This window comes from Mauremys reevesii, linkage group 4, assembly GCF_016161935.1.
Source record: "Mauremys reevesii isolate NIE-2019 linkage group 4, ASM1616193v1, whole genome shotgun sequence".
Lineage (NCBI taxonomy): Eukaryota > Metazoa > Chordata > Testudines > Geoemydidae > Mauremys > Mauremys reevesii.
Genome location: NC_052626.1, coordinates 11,502,194 through 11,516,908, shown reverse-complemented (window position 1 = coordinate 11,516,908; position 14,715 = coordinate 11,502,194). Strand labels below are relative to the sequence as shown.

Sequence of the window (14,715 nt, the reverse complement as noted above, 5' to 3'; positions counted from 1 at the left end):
TCTCTGAGGGGATTTGGTTATAATTCTGAATTGTTATAAAGCTGATTTTTTTTTTATTTTGTTAATTCATATCCCGGGGGAAGTTGAAAAGGAAAACAGAAATATTACGTATCTATGCATAGTAACTAATGGACTGTTCAGCTAAATGGAAGCTAATATGTGGAATTTCTGCATTGGTGATTGCTGCTAAGCAAGGATTCCATTTAGCTTTTCAAGATTATAGTTGTTCTGCATCCTGCTTACTGACAACATGCCATGTACATGTAGATCTAGCTATGAAATATTACTGTCAATTCTAGGAGTATGACATACTGTGTCATATGATGTTATAAGAATAATCTTTATCCCACATGAAGGCAAAAGATCAAGTTTTATGGAGTCGAAGGCTAGTAGGGTTCATTGGTCTGAACTCCTGTTTATCACAGGCCATGAAATTTCACCCAGATACTTCTATACTGAGCTCGATGACTTCAGTTAAACCAAAGCATTCCAGTCCTCAGGAGACTGAGGGCTAGTCTACACTAGAAAATTAGAGTGACTCAGCTACGTTGCTCAGGGGTGTGAAAAATCCACATCCCAGAGCAAGGTTGTTACACTGACCTAAGTCTAATTCTTCCGTCAATCTAGGTACTGCCTCTCAGAGGCCTGGTCTACACTAGGCGTTTAAACCGGTTTTAGGAGCGTAAAACCGATTTAACGCCACACCTGTCCACACTGAGAGGCCTTTTATATCGGTATAAAGGGCTCTTTAAACCGGTTTCTGTACTCCTCCCCAACGAGAGGAGTAGCGCTAGTATCGGAATTACCATATCGGATTAGGGTTAGTGTGGCCGCAGATCGACGGTATTGGCCTCCAGGCAGTATCCCACAGTGCACCACTGACCGCTCTGGACAGCAATCTGAACTTGGATGCAGTGGCCAGGTAGACAGGAAAAGCCCCGCGAACTTTTGAATATTTCCTGTTTGCCTAGCGTGGAGCTCAGATCAGCACATGTAGCGATGCAGTTAAAAATCAAAATAAAGAAAGAGCTCCAGCATGGACCATGCGGATGTGATCGCTGATGGAACAGGCAAATCTGTTCTATCAGCGCTCTGTTACAGAAGATGAAATTCAAAATCATTTTTAAAAAATCTCCAGACAGACGCCATAGCAGGGGCTCAGCGCACTGCTGCGTGACAAGCGTAACGGAAAGCCAAAGAATCAAATGGACGCTCATGGACTGGAGGACTCAAGCTATCCCACAGTTCCTGCAGTCTCCGAAAAGTATTTGCATTCTTGGCTGAGCTCCAAATGCTTCTAGGGTCAAACACAGTGTCCGCGGTGGGTCAGGGCATAGCTCGGCAATTTACGCACCCCCCCCACGCACCCCCAGAAGTGCTTTCCCAGAGGAAGGAGTGACTGACGACATTTACCCAGAACCACCCGCGACAATGATTTTTGCCCCATCAGGCACTGGGATCTCAACCCGGAAATTCCAAGGGGCGGGGGAGGCTGCGGGAACTATGGGATAGCTACGGAATAGCTACCCACAGTGCAATGCTCCAGAAGTCGATGCTAGCCTCGGACCGTGGACGCACACCACCGATTTAATGTGTTTAGTGTGGCCGCGCGCACTCAATTTTATACAATCTGTTTTACAAAACCGGTTTATGCAAATTCAGAATAGTCCCGTAGTGTAGACGTACCCAGAGAGGTGGATTTACTACAGCCATGGGAGAACCCCAGCAGCTGCACTGCTGTGGCGTTTTAAGTGTAAGACGTACCTAGACTGTGTGTCGCACAGAACAGGAAAGACCTAGGCGCCACCAATGCCCAAGGCCCCTGCAGTATCAGTGAATTGATTTAGGTGAGGTATGCCCAGGTGATCCAGGCCCCAGGAAGGTGAGAAAACTCCAAGGTCCCTGGCAATCTGACCTGGGGGAAAATTCCTTCCCAACTCCAAATGTAGCGATCAGTTTGACCCTGAACATGTGAGCAAGACACAGCAGCCAAACATCTAGAAAGAAGATTCTCTATGCTACCTCAGAACACTGCTCCACCCCATCCAGTGTCCCATCTCCTGCTGTGGCCAGTCTCTGATGCTTCAGAGGAAGGTGGAAAAAAGAAAACCCAGGATACATCTCCTCTTCTGCATTGGGGAAAATTCCTTCCTGATCCCTTCAGGGAGCCGGCTGAAGCCCTGAAGCATAAGACTGGATTGTAGCCATTGTCTTAATGAAGAGCTACAAGAGTTATGAGCATGTTGAGGTCAATGCAAGTAAGCCTGTTCCCCTATGGAGGAATAGAATGACCAGTGGGATGTATAGCTTCACAGGTTCCAAGGCCCAAAGGGATTATTCTGACCATCAAGCTTGGCCTCACTACCCCCATCCAAACACAGAGCGCTCGTACAAGGTTGCATTTTTCTGGGGTTTACTTTTCCATAGTAGTGGCTGTTTTACAGAAAGGTCCCAGAACGGACCATGAACTCGTGGATCAAATGAAGCGATGCCACATACTGTGGTTGCACATTTGTACTGTTGGTAGCTGACACCTACTAGTATTTGAAGAAGAGGCATAGTCTAGTAAAAAGAGGTATAGGGTAACATTTTCAAAAGGACCCAAGCAGGTTAGGGACCTAACGTCCATTGATCTAAGCAGGTTAAGCACCTAACATATTTAAGCACTTTTGAAAAATCTTATTAGGCACCTCTTTGTGGCATTAGGCATTTCATATCTTTGAAAAGCTGGCCCTCCCAAAGCCTCTTTTCAAAAGTGACTTAGGTCCGGAGCCTCAAAGGTATTTAGGTGCCTAACTCCCATTGACATCTCCCATTGAAGGTAAGAGGGAAGGATGAGCCACTGACCTAAGACATGGGAAACTCAGGTTCAATTCGCTGCTCTGCCATTGATTTCCTCTGTAACCTTGGGCAAGTCACTTAGCCTCTCTTTGCCTTAGTTTCCCTTTGTAAAATGCAGATAATATGCTTCCCTGCATCACAGGGGTGTTGTGAGGAAGAAATACAAGGGTGTGAAGTGCCTTGAGATCTCCTAATGAGAAGTGCTATATAAGAAATAGGAATTACTATTAATAATAAGGGTAAGTGGAACTGAACGAGAATGTAAGTTCTACTTGGCACAAACCGGCTTGCTTTGAACAACCTGTCCTTTAAAGATTAATTGCCACTTGCCACTATTATATATGATTCTCCATGCAAAGTCCATTGCCAAGTAAGTATGTTGTTTCTCGTTCAAGTTGTATACAGTTTTGTGCATCTGCTTTATACAACAAATTCCACACACATTTTTTTGTGACATAAACATAGAATCTGTTTGGCCATGTTTACCCTGGCTGTCTGCCAGTCTGTTGTGAAGTTATGCCTGAAAAGAAAACAAGTGCACCTGGTGAAGTTAGCTTGTTACTCCCATAAGCAGGGCTGGGATTCTAATGTAGCATTTAAATTGAAATAATAATTGATGTTAAGACAAGAAGAGAATATACAGTATTGGTCTTTTTGAAATAGGTTTTTAATTTCCAAAAATTAAACAAAAACATATCAAAATATCAGACAGGTTTTTTCCATGGGAAAAACATCATTGTTACAAAAAGTGGTGGAGTTTGTGCTTGTTTTTGTGTGTTGATTTTTTTTCTCATAAAGAAACAGACAATGAAAAGTACAAAAATGTAAATGACTTACAGCTTGCCTGTGTTGGCCCTGTAACAGAAGGGGGGACTCTGCTGTATGCGCTGTGGGACTGTCCAACGGTCAGGTAGCTGTGAAAAGAGATGGATGCAAGAGTTGAAATGGGGCTCGGCTTATGCAGCCAAACCCTAGCTGAAAATCATATCCTCCGTTATTTATCTACTAGACTGGGGGTTTACCTCTGCCACAAAGACTTTGGTTCTTAAGGGCTTCCATGATCACCAAGCCTATGATTTTACAAAAATGGAAGAGTAGATTTATGCCCAGACTAGAGCAACGATATCGGGACCTGTCTCACTGGGCAGCCAAGGAAAGACTAGCTTCGTGCCATAGGGAGCAATTGTAGGAATTTGGGCCCCATTTCTAGATATGTTTGAATAAAAAATGTTGAGTTGGCTCAAAGAATGCCAGACGTCCATTCCAACTAACCCTTTCCCCCACACCATTCCTGCCCCCACCCCCACAGTCTTCACTCTCCCTCCATGCCTTATTCAAAATGCAATGTTCTCTTGCTAAGTATTAACAGCCTCAAACATATGGAAAAGTTTCCAGGCTTTTTTGTAATATACTTTTGAAAAACTCAGAACTGGGCTTCAGGGACTCCCCACATGTTATGACAAATAGATCCAAAGTGATTGTGAAATGGAGCCTCAGTCCATCCTCTGATTATTTTGAACCTGCAACTTTGTGAGCAGAAATAAAAGGTAGTTGATTATGTCAGGATCAGAGTCATGGGAGCAAAATGCCAGTTTTAAAACCGACCCATCAAATCTTTGGTGAAATGTGGCTTTTTCAACTATGTTCTGAATATTTTGGTGTCATGTTGTTTAACAGTGTAATGAAATTATACATATGGAGCCTGATTTTCAAACACCGTAGCCTGATCTTCAGAAGGTCTGATCTACCAAAGCTCCCTCAGAAGTCAATGGGAGCTGCAGACACTCAGCCCCTTTGCAATTCAGACCACTTGTTTACCTATCTAATTTTGGTCAAGATGATTAAATCCAGAGGGGACGATTTTCAAAGGCACAAAGAGCAGAGAGGTGTCCAGCTCCTAGGGAAAAACCTAACTACCATCTGCATCTTTGAAAATCTCCCCAGCTTTAGGTACCTAACTTCAAGCAACTATGTTTGAAAATGTAGCTCCTTAAATGTAATAGATCATTACAAACGGTGGTTTTCTGAACACAGCAAAGGGCCAGTTTGTGAAGCCCTGGTTCACATTAGTGAACAGTTGCCCACACAAGCAGTCCCCCTGGATAAAGTGCTCCCGCACGTGAGGAGAGGTGCACAATCTAGCGGTACTTGTTGAGGTAAAATCCACATTCAATATTACCCAGTACAGAGCATCCCCAAACTTGTTCTAAGTTTAGTGAGAAATGCTAGCTGGGATTTGGTGCCAATGGGAGTTGGGCACGCAGGGTAAAATGTTCAAAAGCACCTAAGTGATTTAGGCCTTGACTACCTGGGGAAGTCACAATTGGATCTAGGACCCTAAGGCCTTGTCTACATGGGGAAATTGGCTGGCATAGCTTTTGCGGAATAAACTATTCTGCACAGGCTATAACTCCAGGTGTGGATACCATTCCACAATAAAAATGACCTCTGTTCCAGAACAGAATGTGCACACAGGGAGGTCTGGCAGGAAAATTTATTCTGCAGTGCTATGCTGGTCATTTCTCTTCTGTATACAAGTCCTTCTGGTCCTAAATCCCACTGAGATTTAAGAGCCAAAATCGCCTAGGTGCTTTTGGAAATTCTAATCACAAATCTCATTGGAAGTTGGGCACCGAACTCCCGTATGTTCCTTTGAAAATCCAAGACACTATCTGTAGCCTTATTAAAGACTTGTTTTGTCTAGCAGCAAATTAAGTTGTATAGACAATGTGCTAGAACAGTTTTAATCTTGGGAATCATTGCACCAAAGTGGATGTTAATCTAAAAATAATGTACGATAAAAGTTCTATCAATAGGTGCCATGAGACTCTGTGATGTTATAGACCCATATAGTTCATGATGCATATACCTACATTCCTATTTGACATCTTTCTCAATAGTTACATAATCACCTATTTAAGAGGAAACTAGAAGAACTAAAGTTAGAGAAAGTAGCTGGTAACTATCATAAAACCACACCGAGATAATCTAATCTCTTTCCAGGCAATAAAGTTCCTCTGAGCTTTAAATTTCTCTGTTTTGCTTGTACAGATTGTTGCAGCAATAATGGCAATCACAGGAATTGTTATGATGGCATATGCAGATGGTTTCCATGGCGATTCAATTATCGGGGTAGCATATGCTGTTGGATCTGCATCCACCTCTGCACTTTATAAGGTGGGTCATAATGTTTTGTTAATAGCAGGGAAATATTCTTATTCCCTGTATCATGCATTAAAAAATGCACAAGTTGAAAGCAAGCCAGGTTAAAAAAAAAATAAGGCTCACCTTTGCTACATACTTTATATTCCTAGCAGGAAGTGTCAGAAAAGTTACTACAGAGATAATTACTTTGTGACTGAGTATTCAGAGGGGCTTTGCTTCATGAGCCTTTAATGAAATCTCTTTTATTATACTGCCGGAAGATTATCATCTATGATTTCATCGTTTTTTTGCCATGGCAATTTATTGACACTTTATTCTGGGCTTGCACCGCGCAACAATGAGAAAATGTTAAATGCTGTTAAACACCCTGTTTCTTTGATGATGGCAAAATCCTCATCACTTCTGCACTGCAGATCTCTATTGCATATTCTGCGCTCGTTCTGGGTTGGGAACTCCCATCCAGGACAATGGAAGTAGTACATGCAGCATTTGATTAGAGGCGCGCAGGACATGAGATTGCACAGTTCTACCCAAGAGGTTCTACTTCGAGGCTTTATTCAAAGGAGTGCTCTCCTTTTACCTTGGTTGACATTTACACTACATGTACGCAGGTTCCCTGCCATTAATGGGGTGGAGTGTGATGCAGAAGGTGGCTTGGTGATGTGGAAGGGATCTAAAGCTCGCTTCCGGCTTCATCCTTAATTGTATGTGTCAGGTTCACCGGGAATAGTCACTAGTCACTCAAAATGTATGAATTTGGCTCTATGGGAATGAACTCTGCAATGATTTACACCGCTTGTGATTCCCCCCCTGACTTCAGAGAACCTATGGGCCTGATTTTCCTCTCACACCAGCTTTACCCTGATGTAACCCCATTGGTTTTTGATGGAGTCATTTGTGATTTACATCTGCGCTAGGTGAGAGTCGAGCCCTGTCACTCTAAATATTTAACCTGTCTTGGCTCCAGGGTTGTATTTTATTTACATTTGTTCCTTGCAAAATATTTTAATTTGGTAACGTTACCATTGCTGGCTCAAAGCTGGCCCCATTTGTACTGTGAGAAGGACGTGGTTGAGTTGTGTGGATACAAAACTGAGAAAGGGGATCACCTGAGCTTTAATCCCAGCTCGCTCTCGCGCTCTCTCTCTCTCTCTCAAACTCTTTGAGGCCATGAACCAAGCCTTGCTTCATCAAGGTACTTAAGCTTGTACCTAACTTTAAGCACGTGAGTAGCGCCATTGAAGTCAGTGGGACTGCTGGTGTCTAAAATGAGGCATGTGCTTAAGTACTCTAATGAATTGGGGCCAGGAGCCCAAAGGTTCATGAAGGCTTCCAATTTTGGGTGCCCACCTGCAGCATCGGCTAACTTCAGCCGTGGTTGGGGCTGCTCTGCACCTCTGGAAAAAAACATTGCTGGGTGCTGGATAGGCACAAAGGAAGTGCCTGCTTTGGGGATACAGACCAGACAGAGACATGGAGAGTAGTGGGACAGAAGTTACATCATACACAGGAAGGAGCCAGCCAGAAGGGCCGTGTCCTGACAGCAAGGGGTAGATTGTTTAACCCTGCCTCATGTGCATGAGTACTCACACAACCAGTCCCATTCAAGCCAAAGGGTCTCCTCACATGCATAAATGATTAAAGGTCTAGAAAACATGACCTATGAGGGAAGATTGAATAAATTGGGTTTGTTTAGTCTGGAAAAGAGAAGACTGAGAGGGGACGTAACAGTTTTCAAGAATGCAAAAGGTTGTTACAAACAGGAGGAAGAAAAATTTGTTTTTCTTAACCTGTGAGGACAGGACAAGAAGCAATGGGCTTAAATTGCAGCAAGGGAAGTTTAGGTTGGAAATTAGGAAAAACTTCTTAACTGTCAGAGTGGTTAAGCACTGGCATAAATTGCCAAGGGAGGTTGTGGAATCTCCATCATTGGAGATTTTTAAGAACAGATTAGGCAAACACCTGTCAGGAATGGTCTGGATAATACTTGGTCCTGCCATGAGTGCAGGGGACTGGACTAGATGACCTCTCGAGGTCCCTTCCAGTCCTATGATTCTATAAGTGCTCACCAGGAGAGCAAGGCCTACAATGTTTTAATAATACAGGGCCAGATCAGTCCCTTCTGTGGTAATACCCCCTGGAGAGGGTTCTGGGGGGAGGAAATCTCAAAGACCCTCTTGCAGAGCTCTTCCATTATCAAGGGGAAAGGTTAATCCATCCCATCAGCAGAGCTTTGCAGACATGGGAGAACTTCACTTGCAGCAGGATGTAACTGTTTTAAAATCTTCCGTTTCCACCACAGGTTTTGTTCAAGATGTTTCTTGGAAGTGCAAACTTTGGGGAAGCTGCTCATTTCGTTTCCACTCTGGGTTTCTTCAATTTAATCTTCATCTCGTTTACCCCAATCATATTGTATTTTACGAAAGTGGAATACTGGTCTCCCTTCTCTGCCGTGCCGTGGGGTTATCTGTGCGGAGTAGCCGGCCTCTGGTTAGGTATTTGCAGAACATTTTTTTCATTTTTCTAATGCCTCATTTTATTTACCGCAGGATCACCTTGAAACAGCTGCCCCCATGAAAATTCTCCTTGCTCTAAATGTTTCAATGGCAGAGTTCTTATGTAGCTAAAATCTCCATCTCATATCCCAAGGGACACCACTAGGCCTGCTTGGAAAATGGTTAACATAGCTCATGAAAACTTGGGGGTGGGGGAAAGTCCAAATTTAAAAAAAATATGCTGAGCCGCTCTAGTAATTCTATTATCAGAGGGGCAGCCGTGTTAGTCTGGCTGTAAAAAGCAACGAAGATGCTAAATGCTGCAATAGCTTGTGCTCCACTTTGGTGCAAATGAAAAGCTGCACGGCCTTTAACTCCTTTAACTCCCCTGCTCCATTTACAAAGTTTCCTCTTTCTAAGAACTGGCGCTAGTGCTACTGAGTCTGCGAAGAGAACCATTGAAATTGACCCAGGTCTGCTTTACACTCTATTTCCTTTGCTAATAATGAAAGCGTCCATCTGTTTGGAACCGAATGGATTTTTTTTAATCTCACTCATAAGTACACTAAATGGAAACACTTTTGGGAAAACTATTGTTCGTGCCTAGATGGGCTTCCCAGCCGCTCAGAGACTGAATCAGAAGGGATGGCAGAGGTGTTGAGGGATTTGACTCTCTTCCACTTGCTGCCCTAGACCTAATTACAGCCACTCTAAGAGCACCAAGGTAGGGGTAATTTATCATCCAGGGAACTGGTTGAATACGGACGTTAAAGTAGGATAGAGCAGCTGCTGCACAAAGCAGGCAGAAAGCCAGCATAAAATCCTCAGTGTTGCTGGCTCTGTGCCACGCCCCTTCCTGATAACGCCAGGGTAGGAGCAGGAGGTGTGGCCATGGAGAAGAGGGGCCTGGCTGGGGTGCAAGGGGCTACTGCACAACAACACTCCCTCACTGAGAGAATGGCCCCTTGGGAGCTGTTTCCAGCCAGTGCAATTTGCAGCAGCAGCCCTGAGGCTGCTCTAAGTTGTACTGCGGCCAAACTCTCTACCACCCAGCCCCAGAACTGGGGCATGGGGCCATAGTTTGGCTGCACCTGAGGGTTCAGCCCCAGAAGCCTAGTTGAGCTCAGGGGGATCTAACTTAACTGCATTCGGAGGTGATGTATATCTGAGTGGTGGTGATAGCAGCAGTGCGTAATAGAAATAATGCTGCTCCAAGAGGATTGAGGCTCAAGAAGATGCAAAACTGAGGGGAAGCAGGAAAGGGAAAACCGAATAACTGATGAGCCTGAATCAACCCAGTACCCCATGGATGCTGGATCATACAATATAGTGCAGTATAACCTGCCCTGGCCTTCAACTGCCTGCACTTTAAAACCCCTTTAAAAGGATGGGGGATTTCAGTGACGCTCTAATAGCTTATAATCTTTCACTTGGCTAGGCCTCCTCATGCTACAACATCCATTTAGTAGCTATGGCCCCACGTGTAAGGGATTGTGCAGCCAAAAAGCCCACCTCCCCTCTGGTACCTGCACTTTTTAAAGCCCTTGAAAGGGAATTCAGAATCCTCTCCAGTTACGCTGCCACTCTCATCTCATCCACTGGCCACTTCCCCGTAAACTACAGAGTCATTGACTCCCTTCTGTTTTCAGTGGCTGAACAAAAAGGACAGGGCTGGCTCCCCTTCAAAACTGGTAGGCACATGTGCGTCTTTCTGCCATGTTCCTTTCATGGATTGTGAAGCCAGAGGCAGCACCTCCTTAGCTGGTGAAATGCTACTGCCCGCTCCATTCCTGGCCTGTTGGGACAGCAGAATTCCACCCTAACCCAAGAGGGACTAGCCTGTTTGAGAACAATCCTGGGTTCGTTTGTGGGTAGGGTGTAAAGCACTTCTTGAAGACACGCATTGCTCCTTGGAGCTGGCTGCAGCTTCGGTTCAGGCTTCAAAACAGGAAAGTGGCTCATTTTCAATGAGCAGGTTTTTTTAATATGAACTTACAGCCAACCTTTCTCTCCTTCCCCATGCTAAACTTACATTCACGTTCTGCTCATGACACATGCAGGATCAGGCCCTTGATGGGTAAGAACTTATTAGAATGTCTGATGTAATTTAAAAGCTGAGAAAATCCGTTTGTTATTATTTTATTACTTCCAGCGTCTCATGTATCATTGTCTTTCTTTACAGCTTTTAACATACTGGTAAATGTTGGAGTTGTGCTGACCTACCCCATCCTAATTTCTATCGGGACAGTGCTCAGTGTTCCTGGAAATGCAGGTACAAATAATGCAATTAATGAATAAAAATCATAGAACAAATGTACTAACATTTGAAGTAATTTTTAAGGGCACATGATGTTGCCATATTTCTTCAGAAAGGTTTCCTAATGTAACTCTTCTGCCAGGTGGAGCCAGCAGCAACCAGGGCCGGGTTCAGTATCTAGGAGTTCCTTTCCATTGATACAACACAGAACCGGCTCGAGCCCCCACCCAGTAACCTGGGAAATTAACACATCACCCCTGGGCGCCTCTGCGAGGCACTACTTCCCAACTCGCAAGCACAGAGTCTGAGTGTAGAAAATAAACTTTTAATAAAAGGAGGGAAGTGACTCGGCATTAATTTGGGAAAACACCGCAAACAGGGTTCATAAACATAAACCATGAGTAAGAGACCCACCCCGAGTAGGTTGGGCAGTGTCCTTTTCCACTCCGGTTCTTAAGTCCAGCAACCCAAAAGCCCCCTTCATATGCCCGACCCTTCTCTGCACACCACTCACAGTTGCTGTCCTTGGCCAGTGCAGACCCAGAGTTCAGAGGTGCATCTGCAGAGTTCACCTCCCTCCCTGGTTGGGGGGGGGGGCGGTAAAGAGGCACCTTACTCACTCCACTGCTCGGGCACTCACCGGCTGCTCCTGCTGGCCACCTGATCGATGCTCTCTGTGCCTCTCTGCCGCTGCCCAGCCGGTCACCTGCTCATGCCATGCCGCTCCACCAGCCGCCCTGCTGGCTGCTCGTCATGCTTCTCCATTGCCGCCCTGCTGGCCGCTCATCATGCTTCTCCATTGCCGCCCTGCTGGCTGCTCATCGTGCCTCTCCACCAGCCGCCCTGCTGGCTGCTCATCGTGCCTCTCCACCAGCCGCCCTGCTGGCTGCTCATCGTGCTTCTCCACCAGCCGCCCTGCTGGCTGCTCATCGTGCTTCTCCACCAGCCGCCCTGCTGGCTGCTCATCGTGCTTCTCCACCAGCCGCCCTGCTGGCTGCTCATCGTGCTTCTCCACCAGCCACCCTACTGGCTGCTCATCGTGCTTCTCCACCAGCCGCCCTGCTGGCTGCTCATCGTGCTTCTCCATTGCTGCCCTGTCGGCTGCTCATCGTGCTTCTCCATTGCTGCCCTGCCGGCTGCTCATCGTGCTTCTCCACTGCCGCCCTGCTAGCTGCTCATCGTGCCTCTCCACCAGCCACCCTGCTAGCTGCTCATCATGCTTCTCCACCAGCCACCCTGCTGGCTGCTCATCGTGCTTCTCCATTGCTGCCCTGCCAGCTGCTCATCATGCTTCTCCACCAGCCGCCCTGCTGGCTGCTCATCATGCTTCTCCACTGCCGCCCTGCTGGCTGCTCATCATGCCTCTCCACCAGCTGCCCTGCTAGCTGCTCATCATGCTTCTCCATTGCCGCCCTGCTGGCTGCTCATCATGCCTCTCCACCAGCCGCCCTGCTGGCTGCTCATCGTGCTTCTCCATTGCCGCCCTGCTGGCTGCTCATCGTGCTTCTCCATTGCCGCCCTGCTGGCTGCTCATCATGCCTCTCCACCAGCTGCCCTGCTGGCTGCTTGTTGCACCTTTCCAGCCACTCATTCACCAGCTCACTGTCAGTCACCTTCTGCTGCCCCTTGCTGTGACCTCTGCACATCAATTTCTTAGTGATTTTAGCTCTGTGCAGACTGGCCAGTAACATAGTCCTGCCACAAGTGGTTGCAGCTCTCATTTAGCAATTTAAAATAACAAAAGAGGCTCCTAATGAAGCCCATTTAGCTCTATTCTTTGAACTGTTGGAAGGAACAGGTTGAACCAGTCTTAAAGAGGATCCCTCTTGAGAGTGTACAGCCTCCTGGGCAGGCGGGCGGGCAGGTAGTCTACCCATCTGCCCCATACTTTCACAAGGCTCTGACATACGAGCCCTTGGCTTAGTGGGGTTCTTTCAACCAATGGTGACCCCCTCCTTTGGGACAGGTTAAGCACAGTCCTGCTTTTCTGTATTCCCACACTAATTATAACATCGATAACCATATTTCACTACCCCTGCATTTAGTACTAAGGTGATTTGTACCCAACCCCAGCCAAAGTTGACCACTTTGACACCACTATATCTGCTAAATATGTAAGCAAAATAGGAGCAAACTGTATTTACATAAACACACCCAAATCTCTCCCCCTCCCAGCTAGCTGTCAGGGAAGCATTCATTCAGACCCTGCTTACACTAACTTAGCTCACATTTTAAATAAACATGAAGCTGCCAACACTAGAAGTGTGCAAGAGGTTTAAATTTTGCAAGTGCAATTTTTCACTGGGAAATTAAAAGTCAATATATGATTTTCCAGTACATGTAACTCCCTACATCCTATGGGCTAGGTTGTGCACCTGGGTGGGCTATCTGTTGCCGTGGTTTGGGGCAGGGTAGGAGTGGGGAGTGGATGGAGCTTTGACTCCACCTCCTCAGCACAGCTGAGCCAGTGCCGATGGAGGAGTAATCTGTGCCAAATATAGGACTAGCAAAGATGACTTCCTCCTTGCTCCATGGGGAAAGTAATCAAGGACCAGATTGTAACTCTGAGTTTTACTCAAGTCTTGTGTGACTTACAGTACATATTTCTATTAAGTCACAGAGGAAAAACGAGGCTTCAATAGAACTCTCTGTTAAAGTTATAGGAACCATATAAGGCTCATTTTGACGAAGCGGTACCATGCAGAATGATTGTATTTGATTTCATTGTCTTTTTCCCCCATTGTAGCTGTGGATCTCCTAAAACACGAGGTGATCTTCAGTGTAGTAAGGTTGGGTGCCACAATCATCATCTGCACTGGATTTTTGCTAATGCTGCTGCCAGAAGAATGGGATGAAATTACCCTGCGATTCATCAACAGCTTAAAGGAAAAGAAAAGTGAAGACCACGCAGAAGATATCACAGACTCCAGTGTGCATACAAGGAGCAGAAGCAGAGCCAATGGGACAGTGTCTATACCACTGGCTTAAAGCTGGCGAACATTTAACTGCACGTGAATGTATATTCTGTGAATATAATTTAATTTTCTCACTACTTGTATGCTAAAATGACAGTATTACTCTGAACTGGGGATGACTTATAAACGATAAACACATCAGTAATAAATGTTTACATTTATACACTTACAAAGGAACAGGTGTAAATAACCACAATAAATTTTTTTTGTAATGAAACGTTAATCTGCATTCTGTTTGCTTGCCTTTAAAAAAAAAAAATCAAATCCACTGTGCAACTTGACAGCTGTGCTTCTGTTAGCAAAAAAGGGGAGGGGCGAAGTCTCCAAAGGCCTGATTTGTATATTTGTTTGGTTCCAGCAGGCAGCTATAGCCAAAGTTAAACATTCGTGTTCTTTCCAAATTTAATGAGTTGACATTTTTACAAGGTGGTACCAACAAGGCAGTGGACTCATTTTAAAACACCCAATCAAGAATCTTGGAACCCTAAAATAGGAAGGGAACTGAGGTCTCCCATTAAAGTTTGGAATTTTTATTAAAACATACAAATATATTCTCAAGGATATAAATTAACCTATGTAATTTTATTACAGTGCTGCTAAATATGCAGAGGAAGCTAGGTGAGCAAAATCTGGAAATACTACAGTGTCATTTCTTAGCTCACAATTAAATGTGATGGTGTGAGCGTATCTCCATACATTATGTTTTACAACTGGCCTATATCTGGTATAAATTAAGGGCCAGATTTTGATACCCACAAAGGACCAGGTTCTTACTCACACTGAGTAATACCTTGTGCTCTACAGTTCAAACTGGTTCCAACCCTAATTCTTGCCTGGGCCGAACTCACTGGCTCCAAGCCTCTCTAGCTCATACTAACTGGCCTTAAACCTCGCCCTGTGCCCAAGAACTGGCCTCACAGTAATCCTATGATCTGCCCCAGTCCTAGTCAAGGCCAACAGCCTGGCTGCAAGTTTTATCCAA

General features: G+C 45.3%; 1 protein-coding gene across 4 annotated transcripts in view; it reads left to right on the top strand.

The window, feature by feature from the left end:
• Positions 1–13,956, top strand: part of SLC35F4 (solute carrier family 35 member F4) — a 184,953-nt gene extending 170,997 nt beyond the window's left edge. For all 4 annotated transcript variants that reach the window (XM_039538691.1, XM_039538689.1, XM_039538690.1 and 1 more), the window contains 4 exons: positions 5,893–6,018; positions 8,309–8,501; positions 10,684–10,773; positions 13,505–13,956. In XM_039538691.1, coding sequence (XP_039394625.1) covers positions 5,893–6,018; positions 8,309–8,501; positions 10,684–10,773; positions 13,505–13,746 — 651 coding nt within the window. In that variant the 3' untranslated portion in view covers positions 13,747–13,956. The remainder of the gene's footprint in view (positions 1–5,892; positions 6,019–8,308; positions 8,502–10,683; positions 10,774–13,504) is intronic.
• The last annotated feature ends 759 nt before the right edge of the window (positions 13,957–14,715 follow it).